The following is a 19,578-nucleotide window of genomic DNA, read 5'->3' as shown; positions in this document are numbered from 1 at the left end:
GAATACTGTAATGTAGGTGTATGGCGGTAGGTGGGCATTGTGCATTGCGGCACGGCACGGCACGGCACGATAACCTCGCCATAAAAGCCATCATGTCTCATGTATCATGTCTCCCTGTGCTTCATTTCGACTCATACACCCACAGAGAGGTAGGTAGGTGGTCATAGACTTGATGCGGAAATCTCAACGGTAGGTATGCAAGAGAGCAAGCCATAGATCGAGTATCGAAATTGATAGTCGGCGTTACGGCCATCCAAATCCCACACTTCATCCATCTCCTCCAAGATTGGCATTTGTCAGCCAACCAGCCTGCCAGCCTGCCATTGCATTCATTCTTCTATCCACAAAACAGTTATCATCGAGCGTCAACCTTTCCTATCCGAGCCATCCAATTACACTACACAACTTCCCGTCTTCGCCCGTGTTTTTTTGACCCTCCGTCTAGCCGTCCAAGCGCACAAGCAACACGAGGAAGGAATCACACTAACTGAATGATGAGACAGCCAGTAGTAGGCAAGCATGAGGGCGCCGAGCGGGAAGGAAGGCGTCCGGCCGTTTTATTCACCCATCCATCCATCCATTCATCGCTTGATGCTACGCTCTTAGACCAGTCTCTTACTGTACTGTGAATAGCTTCTCCCCTTCCCCCATTATCCCATGGAAGTTTCATGAGTGTCTCAAATTAACTCCTTGCTTTGGCTGCCTTGGGTCGCAGGGATGTCACGATGTCACGATGTCACGATGTCACGATGTGATTGACGTAAAGAACCTCATTGTGGAAAGGGAAGAGAGAGAAGAAAAAACTTTCGGACATCTTTCTTTCATTTCATGCATGTACCTACACACACTTCACTTGAAGCGAACCCTTAATTATGAATGACATGTTATCGCGTTGCATCATGTGTGATGTGATGTTAGGTAGGTAGTGGACAGGAGGAGGAGGCTCTGGCGCATGGCATGGCAGTTGGGATGGCAACCACTGCTTCTGCAGCTTTTGACTTTGACTTTACGAATGGTAATTTTTTTCTTCTCCGGACTTGCCTTTTACTTCTCACATAACTTGAGACTCTTCTCTTCCGGTTTTCAGTTGTCTCTTTGCGCTCATCTCCCATCTTCTTTTACGTATTTTAGTCCCTCCGTTCTTTATTATTATTGTTATTATTATTCTTCGTCTCCCTCGTACCATAATTTGGATCACAACCAGAACCCCCCTTCGATACTCCTTCTACTACGACCATCCATATACGATACGATCCCCCTTCCGCCACTTTGGGGTAACACAATGATCCCATCGCACAGCTCTTCAGTTGTTACCTTACACCGACGCCGCTCTTCTTCTCTTGTTGATTAACGCCTCCTTTCTGTCCTCTCACACGCACGTCGACCGGTACATGTACATGTGCAACGTGTACATACACGGGAATAAAAGAACGAGAGCATCCGACCCGGCCACGCTATCACGTCCATACTATACTTCCGATTGGGCCATCCGTATTTCTCGAACGGGGACGGGCTGAAGACTGAACAACCACCAGGAGATGGATGTTACACGATAGGTACCTGATGGAGATGATCGCTCAATTCGACCGGCCCTGCTTACGCGACAGCTACTGTACGGGGAATGGAATCACTATCAGTTCAGTCTCAAGAAACCCAGATTTTCTTTCTGCTGCAGCACTTTACTTCTTCTTCTCTTTCTTCGCTTTCCACTACTTGCACTACTACTTAGTTCCCTTCCCTTCCCTTCCCTTCCCTTCCCTATCTTCATATCTATCATATAGCCCAAGGTATATGCCCACCTGCCCACCTGCCCTCCAGCCAAACACTTCCATTCCTTCCTTCCCCGCCGGCCGGCCGCCGCCGCCTCCTGAACACCAAAACCATGAAACGAAGTTGAAAAAAACAGAGCTTTTATCATGTATCCAAAATTCCTCCACCCCATTTCCATTTTCCCTCCACAGCAACTGAACATGGCACGGCGTACGTAGTCCGTCCGTTATGCCCGTGCCTCCAACAACATCTGATAACCACAAGACATTATAGAATCAAGAATGCGTACGTGTGCTAAAAGTTGGAGGGGAGTTCAGAAAAAGAAACATGTACAACAACGACAAATGGCGCCGAAAGGAATGTCTTACCACATTTCGCCCAGTTAAATGGCGAAAGCGTGAAACTTTTGAGAGAAAGAAAGAAAGAGACAAGAATCAAAAAGAAGGTTGATATCATATCCAATGAAGATTTCAAGATTTTTAACAAATGATTGCAAAAGAAGGGAAAAAATTGGATGGCTTGATGTGGGTACAAGATGGTACAAAAAAAGGCTATGTCCAAAAAGAAATGAGATGAAAAAAAGATATCCATCCCATCACATATCCTCAGTAAATCTTGACCCAGATCCTCGGGACCCATCCCGTGATACCAGACTCCGACCGATGGGGTCTGGCATTAATGAAGCACGTGCGGGCGGACTTGGGGGTCCATGACTGCCAATCGGTGACGTGGGCGTTACCGGGTGCGTGTCATCTGAAAAGGGGCTTGATCCTCCTACAACTCCTGGTGATCCTCCATCCTGCTGAACAATCGCGGTCCTCCCCGGTCCTGACCTAAAGACGGGGACGCCACTTATGGGCCGCATGGGAGATCCAAGTTTGAGTCTTTGCCCACCGAGGCCGAGGGCGCCTGCCGTCCCATCACCAAACGCCATGGAATCCCGGTAGTAAACACTCTCGTGCGGATCCGGGTCGCTGTACCCATCTCCGCCGGATTCTAGAACGGATATCAGCTTCTTGCCTGATACCCGGTAAAAGCCCCGTTCTGCAACTGGGGGCTCGGCTGACGCAGCTGAAAATCGCTTTGCCCCCGTGAGGCTGGCAAGAGCAGACGGGACTGCATATGGAAGACCTCTTTCCGTCATTCCTCCTCCTCCTCCTTCTCCTCCTCCTCCTCCTCCTCCTCCATTTCCTCCACCACCTCCACCACTGCCGCCTCCTCCTCCTTCCAGAGCTCCTCCTCCCTGCTCATGCCCGCCCCGTTTCCGGGCTGCAGCCGCCAGAGCTCCACCCTCGCCCAGCAACCGGATGTTGCCGCCGCCATTTCGCTTTTTCCATTTGAGAAGGAACAATAACAGGAACGCAATAAGGGCCATGCCGGCCGCCCCGCCTACGACGCCTCCGATGATGGATCGCTGAGCGGTGGGCGTAAGGCCGCTCGAGTTGTCGTCCGTGTTGTCGGGGTCGACATATGGAGAGTCGGTCGCTCCGGCGGGGTTTGCGGATTCGCCACCGGCACCCCCATTACCGCTGTTGCCTCCTCCGGTTCCACCTGCTACGAGAGTCGGCACACCCGACGAGGTGGAGGTGAATCGAGTGGTTGAAGCTCGGCTTTTAGTGGAAGAAGCGAAGGTGGAAGTCGAGCTTGCATAGATCGATGTTCGGGTGGTGTTTGCGAACAAGGAATGGGACACATGTGTGCCGTTGGCGTAAAACGATGGGATGCGAGCTATATGACGAGTCGCGCACATTGGTCAGCATGTCTGTCACTCACTGCGCATGGGATGGAAGCTATCTGACTGGGGGAAAGATGGGACGAAAGAAGGTGCATATGCATACTTGAAGAAGAAGAAGAGTTGAAAAGACCCGAGGATAACGATAGTGTGGGGAAGGTCGAGGCGCCATCATCGTATGATACGGACGAAGTGTTGTAAAGAGCGGACGTCAAGGCCCCCGGCGCAGACACGCCAGAGGGCAGAGACAGAATAGCGGACGTTATAGACGACTCCGTGTCGACGGAGGCAGTTGGCGACGGTGTCCCATCGCCAAGTCCCGGAACTGAGACGGACAGGGTGGGCAACTGGCTACCCAGGTCTCTAACGTCGGCAGTTAACACGGCCACAGGGTCGGGTGACTGCGTAGCAGGTTGGGATGCCAGAGTCGAGAAGTGGACGAGAGCGCCGGCGTCATCTATGATCTTGATGACGGACACAGTCTGGACCACTAACACTGAACGTGCATTTAGTAGTCCTGGTTCGGATTGCTGTTGTTGTTGGTGGGTGGTGGCGTCGTCTAGTGGTGAACGAATGTCGAGACGTTGAGAGGTGTTGTTGTCGCTGTCTTCATGTGATGAATGTTCTTGGTGGTGGTAGCGAGCGTGGTTGTGGTTGAGGTTGTGGTTGTAGTTGTGGCTGTGAGTGTGGGTGTGGATGTGGTGTTGGTGTTGGTGAGGAGTTTGATCGAGATCAAGTTCAGGTTCCTCTTCCGGATGGAGCTGGCGTGGCTGCTGCTGTTGGTTGTGTTGTTGGTGGTGCAAATGGCGGTGGTTGTGCCCAGCGCTGGAGCCTGTATGGGAATGGTCGATGTTCATGGTTTTGCGGGCCTGAGAGAGTGAAGGCCCGCCAATGTGGTTAGTCATGGCGTGTGTGGTGGTGCCTGCAGCCAGGCAGCCCAGTGACTTGCGGGTGGGTTGTGCCGGTTGTTGGAGGGCTGTTGGGCGCGCAATGTGGCTGCGATCAACGAGCGACGAGGGTTAAACGAGCGACTTGTCCAAGATGGACGGCTTTTGGTGACTTTTTGCCGCGGGGCCGGGGGTTGGCCAAGGAATTTGGCAGTGAGATTTCGTGATCTGGTGATTCCAAGAGGACGACAGGTTTCCCGTATTCGAGTGTGCGGGTGGCCGGGTCGGTCTGCAATAGTTCGTAATCGACAGCTGCGAAGCTACGCTGATGATGGCGGCGACGAGACGATGGAACAACAACAGCTACTCAAGGTATTGGTTGGCTGGCGCATTGTAGGTAAAAGTAAAAAGATCATGGGCACGATCTCATCGAATCCATCCTTTGGTCGGTGGTCGGTAGGTAGTCGGTAGTCTTTGGGGTCCAATTCTTTCTTTTCCTTTTCTTTCTTTCTTCCTTTCTCTGTCGTGTTCGGAGTCCACCTCTTTGACAGTTTTCGGTTCCCCGTCGGAGTCTAGGTTGTCTCTCAATGGTCGGTACTCGTCCGCGCTGTGATGGAGTCAACTCGGCCTTTTCAGACTGTCAACAACATGGCCTGGTTGTGGGAAATAAAACGAATGAAACGATAACGACAGAAAAACAAGATATGAGCCGGTGGAGAGAAGGAACAGGCAAAGAGGAGAGAAAGACCGAAAAACATTGAATGAACAACGGGGGGCGGGCTGCACGACGATAATAACCTCCGGGAACCACGCCATCCACAATCCATACCATACCCATACACCCATACAATCAATCCATGGGCTGGCTCGCAGATGAAATGAGATGCCAAAATTGGGCACAACATGCCCTCGCAAGTCGCAACCCTCGCAGCCGTCTGCGCATGCCCTCCTCTCCTGGGCCCTGCACCTGAAATGATGGCGGCATGGCTCTCAGTCCCTCCTGCCTGCCCTCCACGCCCTCTCCCGTTGCGCGCGCGGCGTCGAAGTTGCAGGTGCCCTGAATGGTGTGGCCCTGAGAAAGGGTCTCCGCTGCGGGATCCCTTCTAGCGCGGCGTCCAACATGCCTCGTCGTTGCCTCGACATGCCCTTAGGACGGGTCCATTTGGGGGCATTTGGAGCCATTTTCGGGGCCAACACGGGACCCAACACGTCTCTGTAATTTCGCTTCCTTGGCCCGATGTCTCCTCTTTGCGCTTTTACCCCGTGGCCGACCCAGCAAAAACAGAAAACCCATGATTGCCATGGCAGGCATGGGCCGCATGGCTCACTGGAATCCACTCTGGTCGGATGTGCCCCATCATTGGCCAATCAGGTCCACCGCAGTCGCTCAACGTCTGATGCGGTGATTGGCCGGCTGTCGTACTGTAAATGCACTGGCCAAAAGTCGATGGCTGCAATTTAAACGGACGGTCCATACAAACAGCAAAAACAATTGCACAACTGAATGCCGATGAATGAGCTGGGGACAACTTGAAGGCAGGCATCGATGGATACGGCGTGGCTTTTGGCACTTGGGAATCGACTGGGAAGGAGCCTCCTGAGAATCACGATTCAAGAGGCACATCTTTTTGCGATCAACATTTGAAACATTCGGGATTTCCCTGATGGGCGCAGCAAAGAGGCTCCTACCCCGCCAGGCCCGCCTGTTGGGACCTGCAGTCGGGACCTGGGGTGCTGCTTAGGACCACTTTTTATTATCAAGGAGAGCTTTTGATACCGGCAAGCATCCACGCATCCACAACATGGAAACCATGGCCGATACGAAGCTCAATCTCATTTGGGCCTGGGCAGTTGCAGTCGTTGAGGTTGGCATCTCGCAAATGTCGCAACCGTCACACTCCGTCTCGTGTTGTGTTACCGCACACATGAATGGAAAGAGCGACGATAAAAAGGCACTGTCCCGTCTCCCAGTCTAGAGTTCCCCCATCTGACTTTCCATATCTTTGACCTCTGCCTCTGTGGCTTAGCCTTGGGTCAAGCCGTGGTCGAGCCTTGGACAATCCAACTCGGGCTTTCTCCCTGCTGTGTTGAAAAATGATGATACGTGCCACAGATGAATCATGTTGAACTGAATGTCCTGGTCCAGGCTGATAAGGTAGCAAACGCAGTCCAGCCGAAAAACACCTACTCAAGGATTCCATGTATCCAGGTACCGTAACAGTGACATCTTGTATCGCGGAAATCCCGTCGAATTTGATATTCAACGCTCAGGCCAACCGATAAACGATAGTAATCGCCTCGTTTGTCCTCAGTTCCCGTCATTGCGAGATTGTCCTGGAAGTTCCGGCCAGCCGATGATTGTCTCGCCTACAAGGTACCCCTTTTAGCTGTAAGCGGGGATCGTCAACTAAGGTACTACCTTACCTAGTTCTAACCGCCTGAGGTCAACTGTCCAGCCCGTCCTACAGCCCGCTGTACCCGGACCTTACACTATAGGTAGTGGTACATTCGTAGTGGGCAAAAACCACCTCACCAGTAAGTGGACAGATGCAGAACGACCGACATACATGGTCAAACTCCCACATGAAAGCAACTCAGAACACTCTCAATTCACTGTCTAGTCAACCGTTTCCCTTGAATCAGGTACGTATCAAATCCGACTTCAGTGGCTAATCCGCCGGGGACCGTGCCATATGTAGAAGATCAATCGCTGACAGGGGCAGTATCGTCATCGTCAGGGGGGCCATCAACACGGCCGTCCTTCTTACATTTACAATCACCACTGCCAAGCATCGCCATGGTTGATAAAGAGCAACAACATCTTCAAAATGCCTCGGAATACCCCTGGACGGCAGATCAAGGGCACGGCCTAGACAACTCGATTCCCCCTCCAGCGAATTATCCGTATTCGCAATGGAACAGGCCGGTCGACCCTCGAACTTCGTCCACACAGTCCTTGGCTCCGTCCACCCCGACAGGCAGTTACAGGGACTCGCAAAGGAGGACGCTGCTCGTTATCTACATCCATGGCTTCATGGGCAACGACTCTTCCTTTCGCTCCTTTCCCGCTCATGTCCACAGCTTCCTTCGAGAAGCCCTGGCCGAGACACACGTCATCCACTCCAAGATCTATCCCCGCTACAAGACTTACAAGTCCATTACCGTGGCCCGGGATAACTTCAGTAACTGGCTTATGCCACACGAGTCGCCCACCACCGATGTTGTCTTGATAGGCCACTCTATGGGTGGCCTGCTGGCCGCTGAAGTTGCTCTTTTGCCCCGTCAACCTCAAGATGTAGTCTACAGCGACTCCCCGTTTCGCCATCAGATCTTGGGAACTCTGTCTTTGGATGCTCCATTGCTAGGCCTCCATCCAGGTATTGTGGTATCAGGAATTGCAAGTCTTTTTCGTAAGGCGCCAGCTCCTCCAGGAGCTACGAACGCGGGACAAGAGTCTCAAATGCTTGTCGCCCAGCCCTCACCAGGGCTATCACCAGATGCATCTATCTACTCCGAGATCTACCCTCCTCCGGAGGCAACTTCACCTATACCCAGGCTGACGCCATCATCAATGTCCTCTCCCTCGGCTCCAGATCCTTACTTCAACCCCAAGTTCTTCAACGATGTATCCTTCGTGGATCGAGGCTGGTTGAAGAACATTGCTCATTTTGCGCAAAAACATAGCCAAGAGAATCTTGTTGAGGCGGCTACTAACCACATCATATCGCACTTGGAGTTTGGCGGCTGTCTGGCCGACTACCCCGGCATGAAGTCCAGGTATAACAGGTTGAGGAAGTTGGAAGATGTGGATGAGTTGAGACAGTCCTCAACAGACAAGGAGGTCAGAGTGCGATTCGTGAACTACTATACCGTTTCTACAGGGATACTCAAGGACAAGGAAGCTCGCAAGAGTATTGCTCCAACGGTCACTTCGGAGGCTGCTCCAGAAGGACATTCGAGGTCGCACTCGAAGGCGAAAATGGCCGAGAAAGCGGTCCCCGAGCGTGAATCTTTCGATACCGCCAGATCTCAAACGTCAACTCCACGGAGCTCAGAAGAATTGGAACTCACAGAACTGGAACCCGTACCCCTATCCGATGACGACCCCATCCACCAACCGGAACACCGAAAGGAAGAGGATAAGCCCCCTGCATACGTCTCTCACGAAGATGTTAACAAGACTGCCGAACATTCCATCAGCAACGTCAGCGGAGCCGAAACCAGGAGCAAAAGCAGCAGCGACGACGGCGACGGCGACGAAACAAGCACCCTAACAACCCTCCCCTCCTCCCTCCCCATGCCGGACCTCCCCGCAATCCCCCAAACCCCTTCGCCACCCCCAGCTATTGACCTCAGCACCATACCCTCTAAAGAAGCGCGCAAGCAAGCCGAAAAGGACGCCAAGCAAGCACGGAAGGAGTACGAAGCAGCCGTCAAGAACCGGGACAAGATCCTGAAAGAGCGGCTGAAAATCGTCGAGAAGCACGAGAAGGCGCAAGCCAAACTCCAGCGGGACACCAAGAAGCAGCAGGAGAAGATAAAGAAAGAGGCCGAGAAGCAGGAGAAGAAGGACAAGAAGGAGTGGGAGCGGAAACAGAAGAAGGAAGAGAAGATCAAGGCGAGTTCGACGGCGGAGAGGATTGGCGAGTTGGAGAGTCATCACTTGGCGCTTTCGGGGTCTGCGGATGGTGAGGACAATGAAAACGGCGGCAATGGGGAGGCATCAACATCAACAACAACCAACACCACGAGAAACAAAGACAAGAACAAGGACAAGAACAAGGACAAGAACAAGGACAAGCAAAAAGTAAACGACTCAAAGAAAAAGAAGGAGAAAGAGAAAGAACCAAAGAAACAAAAACTTCGCAAATTCTGCATGGTCCCCTCCAAATCCAGCAATGGCTTCATGGACCCGACTTGGATCCAGATCTACATGGAGGGCGTGGACGAGGTCGGCGCCCATTGCGGCTTGTTCTTTCCGGGGCCGCATTACGATAAGCTGGTGGGGGATGTCAGCTCGAGGATCGTGGGGTGGGTGCATGATGATGCGAGCAAGAGGTTGTTGCTTGAGGGCATGCAGGGGTTGGATCTTGATTGAGTGAGAGACTGAGTGAGGGTAGCTTAGGGGGTGGATGATGGAACGATAGATAGCTCGGGATGGGTTGGGTACTGAATGGGTACGGAAGGATGAGTATGACATGACAGACACCACACACTACATGAGGGCAATGGGGGAATAGGACAAGTGACCCATCGATGACAGACATGCAGATAGAAGACGACAGGATAGCTGAGATGGGTAGTAAAGAATGGACTGCGCAGAGTAATGAGCCGTTGAGACTTAGTCTATGCACACATGCGATCCGCATACCAACAAAGTCGTCCTCTCAGTCAGCCACAAAACGACATCGTCCGTGTGTGCCTTTATGTCAAGCTGTAAAGCAAGCATGAAAGGACTTTGTCCTTTGCTAAAGATGTTCCATTCAACTCCATTGTTTCCTATATTAAACATGTGACATTGTTCATCCATCCCTCCATCCATCCGCGCACCCTCAGCTATCCGCCTCCTTTCATCCCATCCTATCCGTCTTTCATCCCATCCATCCATCCCTCCCTCCCATAACGCGCTCAATCCAGTCCTTTTTGTCTAAACTTTGCGCTACTCGAAAACAACAAAACACAAAACAAAATCACAAACAAACAAGCAACAATGGACACCGGCAGACAAAGTAAGCAGAAAGGCAAAAGGCAAAAAGCACACACACGCATGGTAGGTAACTCTCAAGGACGAACGAACCACTTCCATTAACACAAGGCTGGATGAAGACTCTTGTTCCGTACTGTCTCTCCTCTCTCTCTCTCTCTCTCTCCTCTTCTGATTAAGTCGCCATCATCTTTTTTTACTTCTCTTTTGGAACTAAACTAGTAGGGGTATACGAGCGAGGCCAGCATGATCGGTCTAGAAACCATCACCCTCAGAGTCGCCATCTCCGCGTAAGCCCAGCCAGCCACCAACTTGGGCTTCGCTTCGTTCTACACCTGACCGTGATCCCCTCTCCCCTCTGTCCCCTAACTACTAAAAGGACCCTATATTTCCGTCGCGGAGCGCGCGCATTCCTTTCCCTCTTCGCGCTCCGAATGGTATCAACCTTCGCTTTCCTTCCACCCTTCCTTTCATAAAAAATAGACCAATAGAGAGATCCATATCATTCTCTTTCCTTTCTTCTCTCTTCCTCGGTTCCCACCACTTTTTTTCTTAAGAGAGCTGATGAGAAAAAAACCGAGCAGTATGCAAATAATCAGACAATGTAGAAGGGTTATGTTGGGACCCCATTTTTGCATTCTTGTGTGATGGTGAAAAATCAGCCGGAAACCAAGTCGTAGAATAAACGTGTTGTGAAAAAAAAGAAAAAAAAAAGCAGAACCCCCCCCCTGAACGCCATGCTGGTATATGTCGTGTTATGTGTTTTGGTAAAAGAAAAAAAAGAGCAAAAAAAGCAAAAGTCGCAGACGTTTTGATGTTCTGCAGATGAAGCACAACAGACAACAGAACTTTCGATGAGTTAACACCGCCAGTGACTACTGTTTGTGTGCCAATGAGGATGACTCGTACTACTGCCCCCGAGCCAACCTCCCGAGTACCGCCCGTTGTGCCTTTATCCCAGACTTTCGCCATAGGTGTGAGCCTCAAAAAGATCTGACCTGTCTTCCGTACCGGTTTTGTCCCACAAACATCTCTGATCATCCAGGTATCACCCTGAACACTGATCAGGCGGGTCGTTTAAGCCGTTTCGAAGGAAATGCATGGCGGCATTATGTCTCGTGGCTATTCGTAAACGTCTCGCTGGTTCTCGACGATAAAACAGTTGGTATCTGCCGTAAGGGCGGCGGCTCGGCGTACTCGTTCCTCTTTCTGCCGCGCGCAGGACGTCATATCCCGGACACGCCATGATGGCCATAGCCCGACTGCTGCCGGCCTTGCGCATACGACTGAGTACCGGGCTGAGTCTGTATGATGTCAGCAAAGGGTGCCCCAATCTCTCAACCGGGGACGTTGCTTCAAATAAGCACCTTTTTGCGACGCTTGAACCCAGAGGCCATGTCACCCTCGCCGGTGGAGTATCCTGTCTCCAACCCGCCATCATCCTCGTACCCTTCGCCGTAGCCCTCAAAACTGGAATCGCCGTAGCCTCGCTTCTTGATGTTGCGCCTGGGCCGGTTGTCCTGGAAACCGGGGGTCTGCGGCTTCACACGTTGCATGGCTGGGCCCCCGTAAGCCAAAGGGGTGTTCGGCGCCGTGGGTCTTGCGGATGGCGGCTGATTGAGGTGCGCCTTCAACGAGGTCGTTGCGATATCCCCAAGAACCGAGTTGTTCCAAAGGGTAGAAGGGACGGTCCCCCTGCTCATAGTAACAGCCCTCGACATCTTGCTCTTCATGTCTGACGAGAAACCCCTGGTGATCTCCTTGCCTCTAACAAAGTGCGCGTTCCACTCTTCCTGGGGACAGGCCATGAGGTACTCTATCCTCTCAGGGTCCTTTTCATCCGTCTTCACCGAGTCAAAGTGACCTTGCACTCCCAGCTTCTTGATGTGGCCCTTGTACGTCTTGCGGAGAGCATTCTTCTGGCCGTCTTTAATGCGCGCGTACTCAGCAGCAAGATCCGCCAAACCAAACATCTCGAAAAGGTCTTCGGACAGATGAGGACGAGGCGGTTGATGCTCTGCAATTGTCAATGTTAACGAAGACTCTTCTCAATGTGCAACAAACAATACCGATAATCGGTCACCCAGTGACTGGCACGGGGTGTGGGCAGGAAAGCAGACGGAGAGATAATGCCCGTCGCTGTGGCAACATGAGCCACAACGAGCGGGATCGCATCTCTCGCATATGCCACTGCCGCTGCTGCTGCTGCGTGTGGGTGCAGGTGAAGGGAGCCTTACGAGATCTGCAAAGGAGGTATTTTTCACCAACGTCCAAATGGAGGTCGTCAATACCAAGTTTGCGGTCCTCGATGTGGACTTTCTTCTGCTCTCGATCGCCTACATCGTCGGCGGTGCGCTTGCGCTTCTGGGGAGAGTTCTCTCCCATGACAATGTCTGTGAACGACATGTCGTTGGCGAGGGAGCTGCCGTTTACGCTGTGGGCTGGGGTCGGCAAGGTCGTCGTGGTGGAAATCATGGAGCCTGACATGCTCGTGGATTGATCACTCGAACTGGGCGAGAAATGCGAGGGGCTTTGCGGGGTCTGGGGGTGAAAAGACATCATTTTTCAATGATGGCAAAATTGGTGGAGTCGTTGAAGACGTTGAGTGAGGCGACCGAACAACGACGGATAAACGACCAGGATCCTTGGCGCGAAAGCGATTGTCTCTGTCTTGTCCGCTGCAGACAAGTGGTGGTCCGGCGATAACAAAGAAATGAACCTGCGTCTGTTCTTTCCTTCAGACAAACAACAACGAAATTCCACCGCTCCCTAACAGCAGGTGGTGGGTGTCACGCTCCGACGCTCGTGAAGCGGATGTGACGCGATGCTGATAATCGGCCGACGAAGCCCGATATGGTGACGAGACAGCGGTGTCCAAGAGGGAGGCCTGAAAGCGGGCGCTCGTCGAAGGGGGAAGAGTGTTTTCGCCGTGTCGAGTCGCGAGCCTAAACTGCCGGCGACTGTCGCAGAAGCTTTCGCTCTCCGCCCGCGTGCAACTCCCCCAAACTGCAACTTCCAACTCAATCAATCCAGATAGGCGGTCGACAGATAACGCTAGGAAATATCGAAAAAATCAGAGTCGGAAATGAATCGACTCGAATGGCGTTTCGGTGATCGCTGGCCTCGTGTCGGCGCTCGGCGATGCTGGATGGGTTAGGCGACAGATTTGATTGTCAGTCGGTGTTGGTGGTGGGTTTTGGGTTGTTCGGTTGATGATGCTGGAGTGAACAAGACAGGGCGCCCGCCTTGGACTTGGAGGAGGCGAGCGGGTGTGGAAGGCAGAGTTGGACGGCCCTGGCCTTTCAGCCAAAGACGGCCGGGGACTGGTAGCAGGGCCATTCGCCCAGCCAGCAGCGCGACGCACCTCCAGTTTTCAGCGGTGCACTGTGTCACGCGGCAGGCGTATCATACAATCTTACAGTAACCGTTCGTAACCTGACACGGTCAGTGACCGAAGCTGACCAATCTGACGGCGTATCTGGCCAGCTGAGTGGAGCGAAAACTCTAGCAGCGTCGAAAGTCTCTTCTTGCCCACGGGCCCCAGTGGGCAGTCAACTTCATGGAACGTGTTGGTGAGCCGACCTTCCAGCCTTCACACTTCTGGTCTTGGCATCTGGAAATCGTCGCGCCGGCCAATCGGCATTCCCACTTTCTTTCTCAATTCTCCCACCGATATCACAGTGTATCTCCGCTGCTGATGCTTACTACACAACGGCTCGGCCAGTTCAAATCTGCTGCTGCAAGACATGCTGACATCTTGTGCCTATTATGACCATGGCTTTCGATCTTGCGATCTAGGACGGGTCCAGGTTTCGGAGAGGTATCGCGGGAAAGGTCTGGGAGCGGTCTCTTATCCAAACAGCCATCCTCCCTTGACATTGGTTCGTCCCTCTGAGAATGCTAGGGGAATCTGTTTTGCATTGAAGCGAGAGAGCTCTGAGACTAGTAACTGCCAATACGTTTTGATTACAGTACGCAAACAAGGAGCATTATCCAGGAGAACAAGTGACGGGATTGGACAACAATGAGATGCTGATTTGGACCCTGAACTACTTTTGTCAACATTTGACGACTCGTCCTCCATGCCGCCATTGTTGACTCGACATGCCATACTGTAGGTATCGTGTACGGTAGCCTGGTGGTGCCAGGGTCCGTGTAGGGAGCGAGGACCGGAGCGGACAGCCCCGGCCACGCCTCGTTTCGTTGCAGTGAAGTCAGTTGGCGCATGTTGATGGGCAGGATCGTCGCTCCAAAGCTTGAACGATATTCGGGCCCTTCGACGTCATGTCATGAGTGGTGATGTCGGAAGCAATGGAATAATCCAGATGAAGGCTTTGTCTTTGTCTACAAGATCGACCATTTGTCGTTTGCCGAGAGGGCGAGGCAAGCGAGCTGAGGGGATCTCTGGATACACGAATGCAAGATGTGTGCACGCTTGTGATGAACTTGGTAGCAAGGCCGAATCCATACACACAGCGCAACTTTGGCAACGGCAATATCACGACACTTTACAGCTGGCGGCTGAATCCAAGGACGCGTAGACATACATATTTTTTTGAACTTTCCGGACACTCATGGACCAGGCTTCCAAGGTGAGGTTTTCCCATTCGAGGCAGACCGCGTCCAGATGACCGCGAAACAAAACCAAGGCAATGCGAAACATTGACTTTCACACCGCCAGAACTGCCCGCGAGACTGCATCACGATCCCAAAATAACCCCGCGTTGTCGGCACGAGTCGCATGGACACGGCTCGTGGAATCTTTACTCCTCAGCCCTCCCCTAGAACCTAAACAGAACCACGCGACTCGCGACGCCATGCATTATTCGTGATTTGTTTCCTTCCTCACCACGGCCCCTCAACAAGGTAGGAACCGTAGGCAGTGAAAGATAAAGAGAAATGGGTTTTTCGAAAGAAAAAGTCTCCAGTCCGAAGAATAGGATTTGTATGTTTCCAAAAATTCCCCAGCCAGCCGAAGCCAACTGAGAGCGGTCAGGTATGTAGTTTTCAACTAGCAAAAACGCGATCTCGGACGAATCCTCACTGATACGCGTAAAACCCCTGCACTTGGATGGAGAAAAAAAAGAAGGAGAAAGGAAAGAGTTTGAAAGATTCGGGGAAGGGTTGGCTTGGTTAAATAGGCGCGGGGAGGGGCCCTGACCACTGGTCCGTGCACCAGTGCAAATTCCGGGAGGAATTTCATGGCGGGCCGGCAACGGGCTGAGGCGGGACTGCCAAGCTTGTTCAGGCAGTTGGCTGCAACTTCCATCTCATGTCTCTAGCTCCTTGGTTGTTTGATGAAGGCATCACGCCGACGATGACTGTCACTGCCCAGTCATTCCTTGCTCGGTGAACCGAACACTGCCACTTCACTGCAAGCACTCTGGCGCTCAATGGCAGTTGCTCATGATAGTCACAGTCACAGACAATTACGCAACCCCCTTCCTATTGCATATTCTCAACTCTTTGTATAATTGTATATGTCATTCATATCAACATAAGGAACGAGCTGTCACCAACTCACAATGCTCCTCCCCGACAGGCAAGGTCCGGTTTTACTGCTTCGACGGTTGCAGTTACAACGGAGGTTATCCACCAGATAAGTTCTGATAGCAAGATACGCCAATTGCTTCTCAATAACAAGGGAAAGTCGCATAGGTACATCATACAAGGGAACATGGATATTACACTGATATCGTGCTGGCCGAACCGTCTTCTTCAGTCAGCCCTCCTTGCGCGATTCATGATATGGTACAAGAGTGTTGCCGGTGGTTGCACACACGCATTCGCTTCATCATCTTCTTCTTTTCCTCTGTCTAGTTTCTCGGCGCCCTGACGAGCACCTCGCCAAGCTTGGGTCCCTTTTGGCGGAGCCCCTTGACTGCTACACGAGTGACAAGGTCGCTCTGGTGGTCCTTGATCATCTCCTTGAGAGCACTGCGCTCGATCACTATCCTGCCCGTCTCCAAGAGGTCCTTGACATCGACGTCCCATAACTCCAAAGCGCGACCCTCGGCACCGGCCAACTCGAATCCGGTGAAAAGGTTGGGGCGCTTGTCGCCCGTAATGAAGGTCGTCCTGCCAGCCTCCTTGCCCCAGTTCAAGCCGGTCATGAACTCGCGAACCCACTTGCGGACGTAGGCGTCCTCGAGCTCGCGGCTGAGCTTACCGCCACCGGCAAGCCAGAGGAAGTCGTCGGGGAGCGGGAGGTCGAGGCCGTCCTCGGTGACGATGAGCTCGCCGCGCTTGTAGCGGTAGGACAGCGCGGTGCGCCAGGCCAGATCGTAGACCTTCTTGTTGAGCTTCGTGCTGAAGTCGCGGGGCTTGGGACCAAAGGACTTTCCACCACCCTTCTGCAGAGGTGACTGCTTGGTACCGCGGCGGGCGTGACCGGTACCCTTCTGTGCAATCATCTTCTTGTGCGAACCGTGAACTTCGTAGCGAGTCTTGGAGGACGCCATGCCCAGTCGTGTCGAGTCACCCTCGTAGATGACGGCCAAGTGGAGGATATCGCGACGCAGCGGGAGGTGGAGGTGACGGGCTGAGTAGGATTCGAGGGAGCGCGGCTCGAGTTCGGGGAAGGAATAGACAGTAACAGGAACGTTGGTGACTGAATCCTGGGTTAGTACCTTTCCGGCGCGGGCAATGTTGTCGAGGCTGGCAGTCGTGTTGGTGCTCATACTGGGTTGCCATGGTTCCGAGACCGATCTTGTGATGTCGGCGGCGGGAGGGGTGGCTACGGAGGCCATCGACCGTCTGGAGGAGAGAATAGAGGATGGGCGCATCTAGTGGGACATGATTTGTACTGGTGAGCGAAGGTAGTCGGCGGACAAGTAGCAAGACGGCGGAGGTAGAAGACGAACCGGCAGTGCCCTGCATGGCTGCGAAGCAATGCTCAGCGCCTTCATGGCCTCATTGAGGCTCTTGAGACCCTTGCCGGCCATGGCGACTGTTGTGATATGGCAAGGCGACGGGAGTTACAAGTTAATGCAACTCGAGTTGCGGGTGGTGACCGGGAGTGGTGGAGGTCAGCGTGGTGGTGCTCGGGGCAGTTGTTCGCGGAAGGAAAAGAGATGAGAGAAAGAGAGACGAGAGCAACCACGGGCCTGTGCGGTACGGACTGTGCGGTACTACGGAAACGTGGAGCGCGCTTCGGGACGAGGGGGAGGGACAACGGAACGGGACCGAGACGGGGCTCTAACGGGATGTACGATGGTTTGTCGCGGGCGCCGGTCCTCCCAGTCAAGTCGCATCGATTCGGCCGACGAGGGGAGTCTGGAGAAAAAAGATCTGGAGTGCAACGTGCACGTACAGTGCGCTGCAGCGCTTTGGTACCCGTACCTGGCGAGCTCTTGCGCGGGGAACACCAGCTAACTGCAACCCCCACTACGAAGTACTTCCAATTAACGCACTGTGCTGCCGGCCCGGGGTCCACGAAATTTTGGCCGCAGTTCGAGTCTGTGTCTGGTCCGAGTCCGAGTGGGCTGCAGCAATTGAAGGACCACGAACCCTCCGTCCCCGTCCCGTCCTCGACCCCGTCCTCCCCGTCGACCGAACCCGACCTTGAGTGCAGCTCCTCTCGATTGAGAGCGATCCCGCACTTCCTTCGAATACACGCATATTCCCACCCGCCATGTCGACGTGTCAGCAGGTCGCGCGGCCACTCGTCCGCTGTCTCCGGCAAGCCGGCCCCGGCGCTGCGACATGTTCGACCCGGTCCGTCGCCGTCGCCGCCGTTCGGCCCTTTTCCTCGACCCCGATGCGCAAAGATGAAGGCGCCACCACCACCACCACCCCTTCTGCCGATTCCACCACCACAACACCACCACCCCCTCCTCCTTCGGCCACCGAAGCCAAGTCGGCGGGAGTAGCAGACACAGTAGTTGGAGGACCAGAGCTTGGATCGCGAAGGAGAAGGGCCGCCCTGGCTACGACCGGTAACCTCCCCTTCGAGCAGCTGCCGTACCAGTGCTTCCAGGAGGCGCGCAAGATCTTGCAGCAGGACCGCGCGGCCAAGATTGCCCAGATTGTCAAGGAGACGGAGAAGATCAAGCTGCTCGAGGCGCGGGATGCTAGCGAGTTCGAGGGCGGCGAGGCCGCCAAGCAGACACGGATCAAGAGCTTGAGGAACTACGTTGAGGAGCTCAAGATCCTGGCCGACATCAACGACCCCGAGGTGAAGAGGCGCTTCGAGGATGGCAGGGGTGCGTACATGACTTCCGCTTATGCTCCCTCCCCCAGGTCCCATCAAGCTAACTAACATATTTCCTCCAAACAGGTGACATGACCAAGCCCGTCTACCGTTTCCTCGCCGAGCGCCGCTGGCGTTCCATGGACTACAAGATCATCGCCCAACGTATCTCGCAGTTCCACGTCGTGCCCGATCTGCTGCCCTCTTTCGACCCATCCATGGACGTCAAGCTTTCCTTCCGCGGCTACCAAGTCTCCCCCGGCGCGATCCTCGATTCCCGCGTGACCGAGGTCGCCCCGACACTTCGCATGCAAGTCTTCGACAAGGGCGAGCGCCTGCTGACCGTGGTGGTCATCGACTCGGACGTGCCCGATGTTGATCACGACCGGTTCTCGCGCCGGTGCCACTTCCTCGCTTCCAACATTCCGTGGGACCCGTCGAAGACGGTTCTGTCGCTGCGCAGCGTCGGCGACCGCGTCGAGGGTGACGTCGGCAAGCCCTGGCTTCCTCCCTTTGCGCAGAAGGGTTCGCCCTATCACCGCCTCAACGTCTTCGTGCTGGAGCAGAAGGCCGGCGCCAAGATCGATGGCGAGACGCTCAGGAAGCATCTGGAGAACCGCGAGAACTTCTCGCTCAAGGGCTTCCGCGAAAAGTTCGACCTCGAGCCCGTCGGCTTCAACCTCTTCCGTTCCGAGTGGGACGAGGGCACCGCCGAGGTCATGGAGAGGCACGGCATTCCCGGCGCCGAGATCGAGTTCAAGCGCCAGAAGTTCGCCTCGCTCAAGCCGCCCCGCAAGGCCAGGGGTTGGGAAGCCAAGAGGCAGAAGCCCAAGTACAAGAGCTTGTGGAAGTACGTCAAGCGCATTGCGTAAAAAGGGAGCGCTTGAGTACGGATGTGGGTGTAGTAGGTGCAGATGCGAGCGTTGTGGTCAGCAATGTTGTCCTCTTGTTGATGCTGTTGTTGTGGAGAGCGGCATTCGTCACGTTACGACGGCCGAGACGACGACGCGTGGCGTGGCAGTGGGATGGTCTTTGCCGGTGGGTGAAGCTGCCTTGTATTGTACTATAGTTATATCAGACATGAGTAGATCAAAAGGGCGCGGAAAACGCCTAATCAATGTACAAATACAAGCCATGAACGTTATAAGTGCGGTAAAGTAAGAGGATCATGCAATCCAATGTATGTTGACTAAAGCCTATAGAACAACCAGACGTGTGACTATCTCAACGTAGACGTCTATCGTGGCCTGGTACACTTATCCTAAGATATTCTCAGCTTTCCTATCATTGAGCC

The 19,578-nt window shown here is 53.6% G+C and overlaps 5 protein-coding genes across 5 annotated transcripts; 2 read left to right on the top strand and 3 right to left on the bottom strand.

The window, feature by feature from the left end:
• Positions 1–2,365: 2,365 nt before the first annotated feature.
• On the bottom strand, positions 2,366–5,712 carry SMAC4_07048 (uncharacterized protein; the record flags this gene model as incomplete). Its single annotated transcript, XM_066090557.1, has 2 exons — positions 3,609–5,712; positions 2,366–3,498 (listed from the first exon to the last, which is right to left on the bottom strand). The coding sequence occupies exons 1-2, from the start codon at positions 4,405–4,407 to the stop codon at positions 2,366–2,368; spliced, it is 1,932 nt and encodes a 643-aa protein (XP_065946057.1). The 5' UTR covers positions 4,408–5,712.
• Positions 5,713–6,907: 1,195 nt separating this feature from the next.
• Positions 6,908–9,687, top strand: SMAC4_07047 (uncharacterized protein). Its single transcript, XM_003349646.2, has 2 exons — positions 6,908–7,032; positions 7,128–9,687. Exon 2 carries the CDS (start codon positions 7,187–7,189, stop codon positions 9,485–9,487), a length of 2,301 nt encoding a protein of 766 aa, XP_003349694.1. The 5' UTR covers positions 6,908–7,032; positions 7,128–7,186; the 3' UTR covers positions 9,488–9,687.
• A 1,111-nt stretch (positions 9,688–10,798) lies between these two features.
• SMAC4_07046 (uncharacterized protein) lies at positions 10,799–13,075 on the bottom strand. Its single transcript, XM_024655839.2, has 3 exons — positions 12,331–13,075; positions 11,461–12,110; positions 10,799–11,397 (listed from the first exon to the last, which is right to left on the bottom strand). Exons 1-3 carry the CDS (start codon positions 12,653–12,655, stop codon positions 11,320–11,322), a joined length of 1,053 nt encoding a protein of 350 aa, XP_024511663.1. The 5' UTR covers positions 12,656–13,075; the 3' UTR covers positions 10,799–11,319.
• A 2,760-nt stretch (positions 13,076–15,835) lies between these two features.
• On the bottom strand, positions 15,836–17,325 carry SMAC4_07045 (mitochondrial 54S ribosomal protein uL4m). The gene is made up of 2 exons (XM_003349644.2): positions 16,957–17,325; positions 15,836–16,878 (listed from the first exon to the last, which is right to left on the bottom strand). The coding sequence occupies exons 1-2, from the start codon at positions 17,035–17,037 to the stop codon at positions 15,910–15,912; spliced, it is 1,050 nt and encodes a 349-aa protein (XP_003349692.1). The 5' UTR covers positions 17,038–17,325; the 3' UTR covers positions 15,836–15,909.
• A 245-nt stretch (positions 17,326–17,570) lies between these two features.
• SMAC4_07044 (uncharacterized protein) lies at positions 17,571–19,435 on the top strand. Its single transcript, XM_066090556.1, has 2 exons — positions 17,571–18,297; positions 18,372–19,435. The coding sequence occupies exons 1-2, from the start codon at positions 17,727–17,729 to the stop codon at positions 19,154–19,156; spliced, it is 1,356 nt and encodes a 451-aa protein (XP_065946056.1). The 5' UTR covers positions 17,571–17,726; the 3' UTR covers positions 19,157–19,435.
• The last annotated feature ends 143 nt before the right edge of the window (positions 19,436–19,578 follow it).

This window comes from Sordaria macrospora, chromosome 2, assembly GCF_033870435.1.
Source record: "Sordaria macrospora chromosome 2, complete sequence".
NCBI classification, from domain to species: domain Eukaryota; kingdom Fungi; phylum Ascomycota; class Sordariomycetes; order Sordariales; family Sordariaceae; genus Sordaria; species Sordaria macrospora.
The sequence above is the reverse complement of the archived record's forward strand: the minus strand, read 5'-3'. Positions and strand labels throughout refer to the sequence as shown.

Excerpts from the sequence above, each read along its gene's own strand:
- SMAC4_07045 (XM_003349644.2), bottom strand. The coding sequence starts at position 17,037 with ATGGCCGGCAAGGGTCTCAAGAGCCTCAATGAGGCCATGAAGGCGCTG. Across the intron at positions 16,879-16,956 it reads AGCCATGCAGGGCACTGCCG|ATGCGCCCATCCTCTATTCT; the intron begins GTTCGTCTTCTA and ends ATGTCCCACTAG.
- SMAC4_07044 (XM_066090556.1), top strand. The coding sequence starts at position 17,727 with ATGTCGACGTGTCAGCAGGTCGCGCGGCCACTCGTCCGCTGTCTCCGG. Across the intron at positions 18,298-18,371 it reads GCGCTTCGAGGATGGCAGGG|GTGACATGACCAAGCCCGTC; the intron begins GTGCGTACATGA and ends TCCTCCAAACAG.
- SMAC4_07046 (XM_024655839.2), bottom strand. The coding sequence starts at position 12,655 with ATGATGTCTTTTCACCCCCAGACCCCGCAAAGCCCCTCGCATTTCTCG. Across the intron at positions 12,111-12,330 it reads ATACCTCCTTTGCAGATCTC|AGCATCAACCGCCTCGTCCT; the intron begins GTAAGGCTCCCT and ends TGACAATTGCAG. Across the intron at positions 11,398-11,460 it reads GGTTCAAGCGTCGCAAAAAG|ACTCAGCCCGGTACTCAGTC; the intron begins GTGCTTATTTGA and ends GACATCATACAG.
- SMAC4_07047 (XM_003349646.2), top strand. The coding sequence starts at position 7,187 with ATGGTTGATAAAGAGCAACAACATCTTCAAAATGCCTCGGAATACCCC.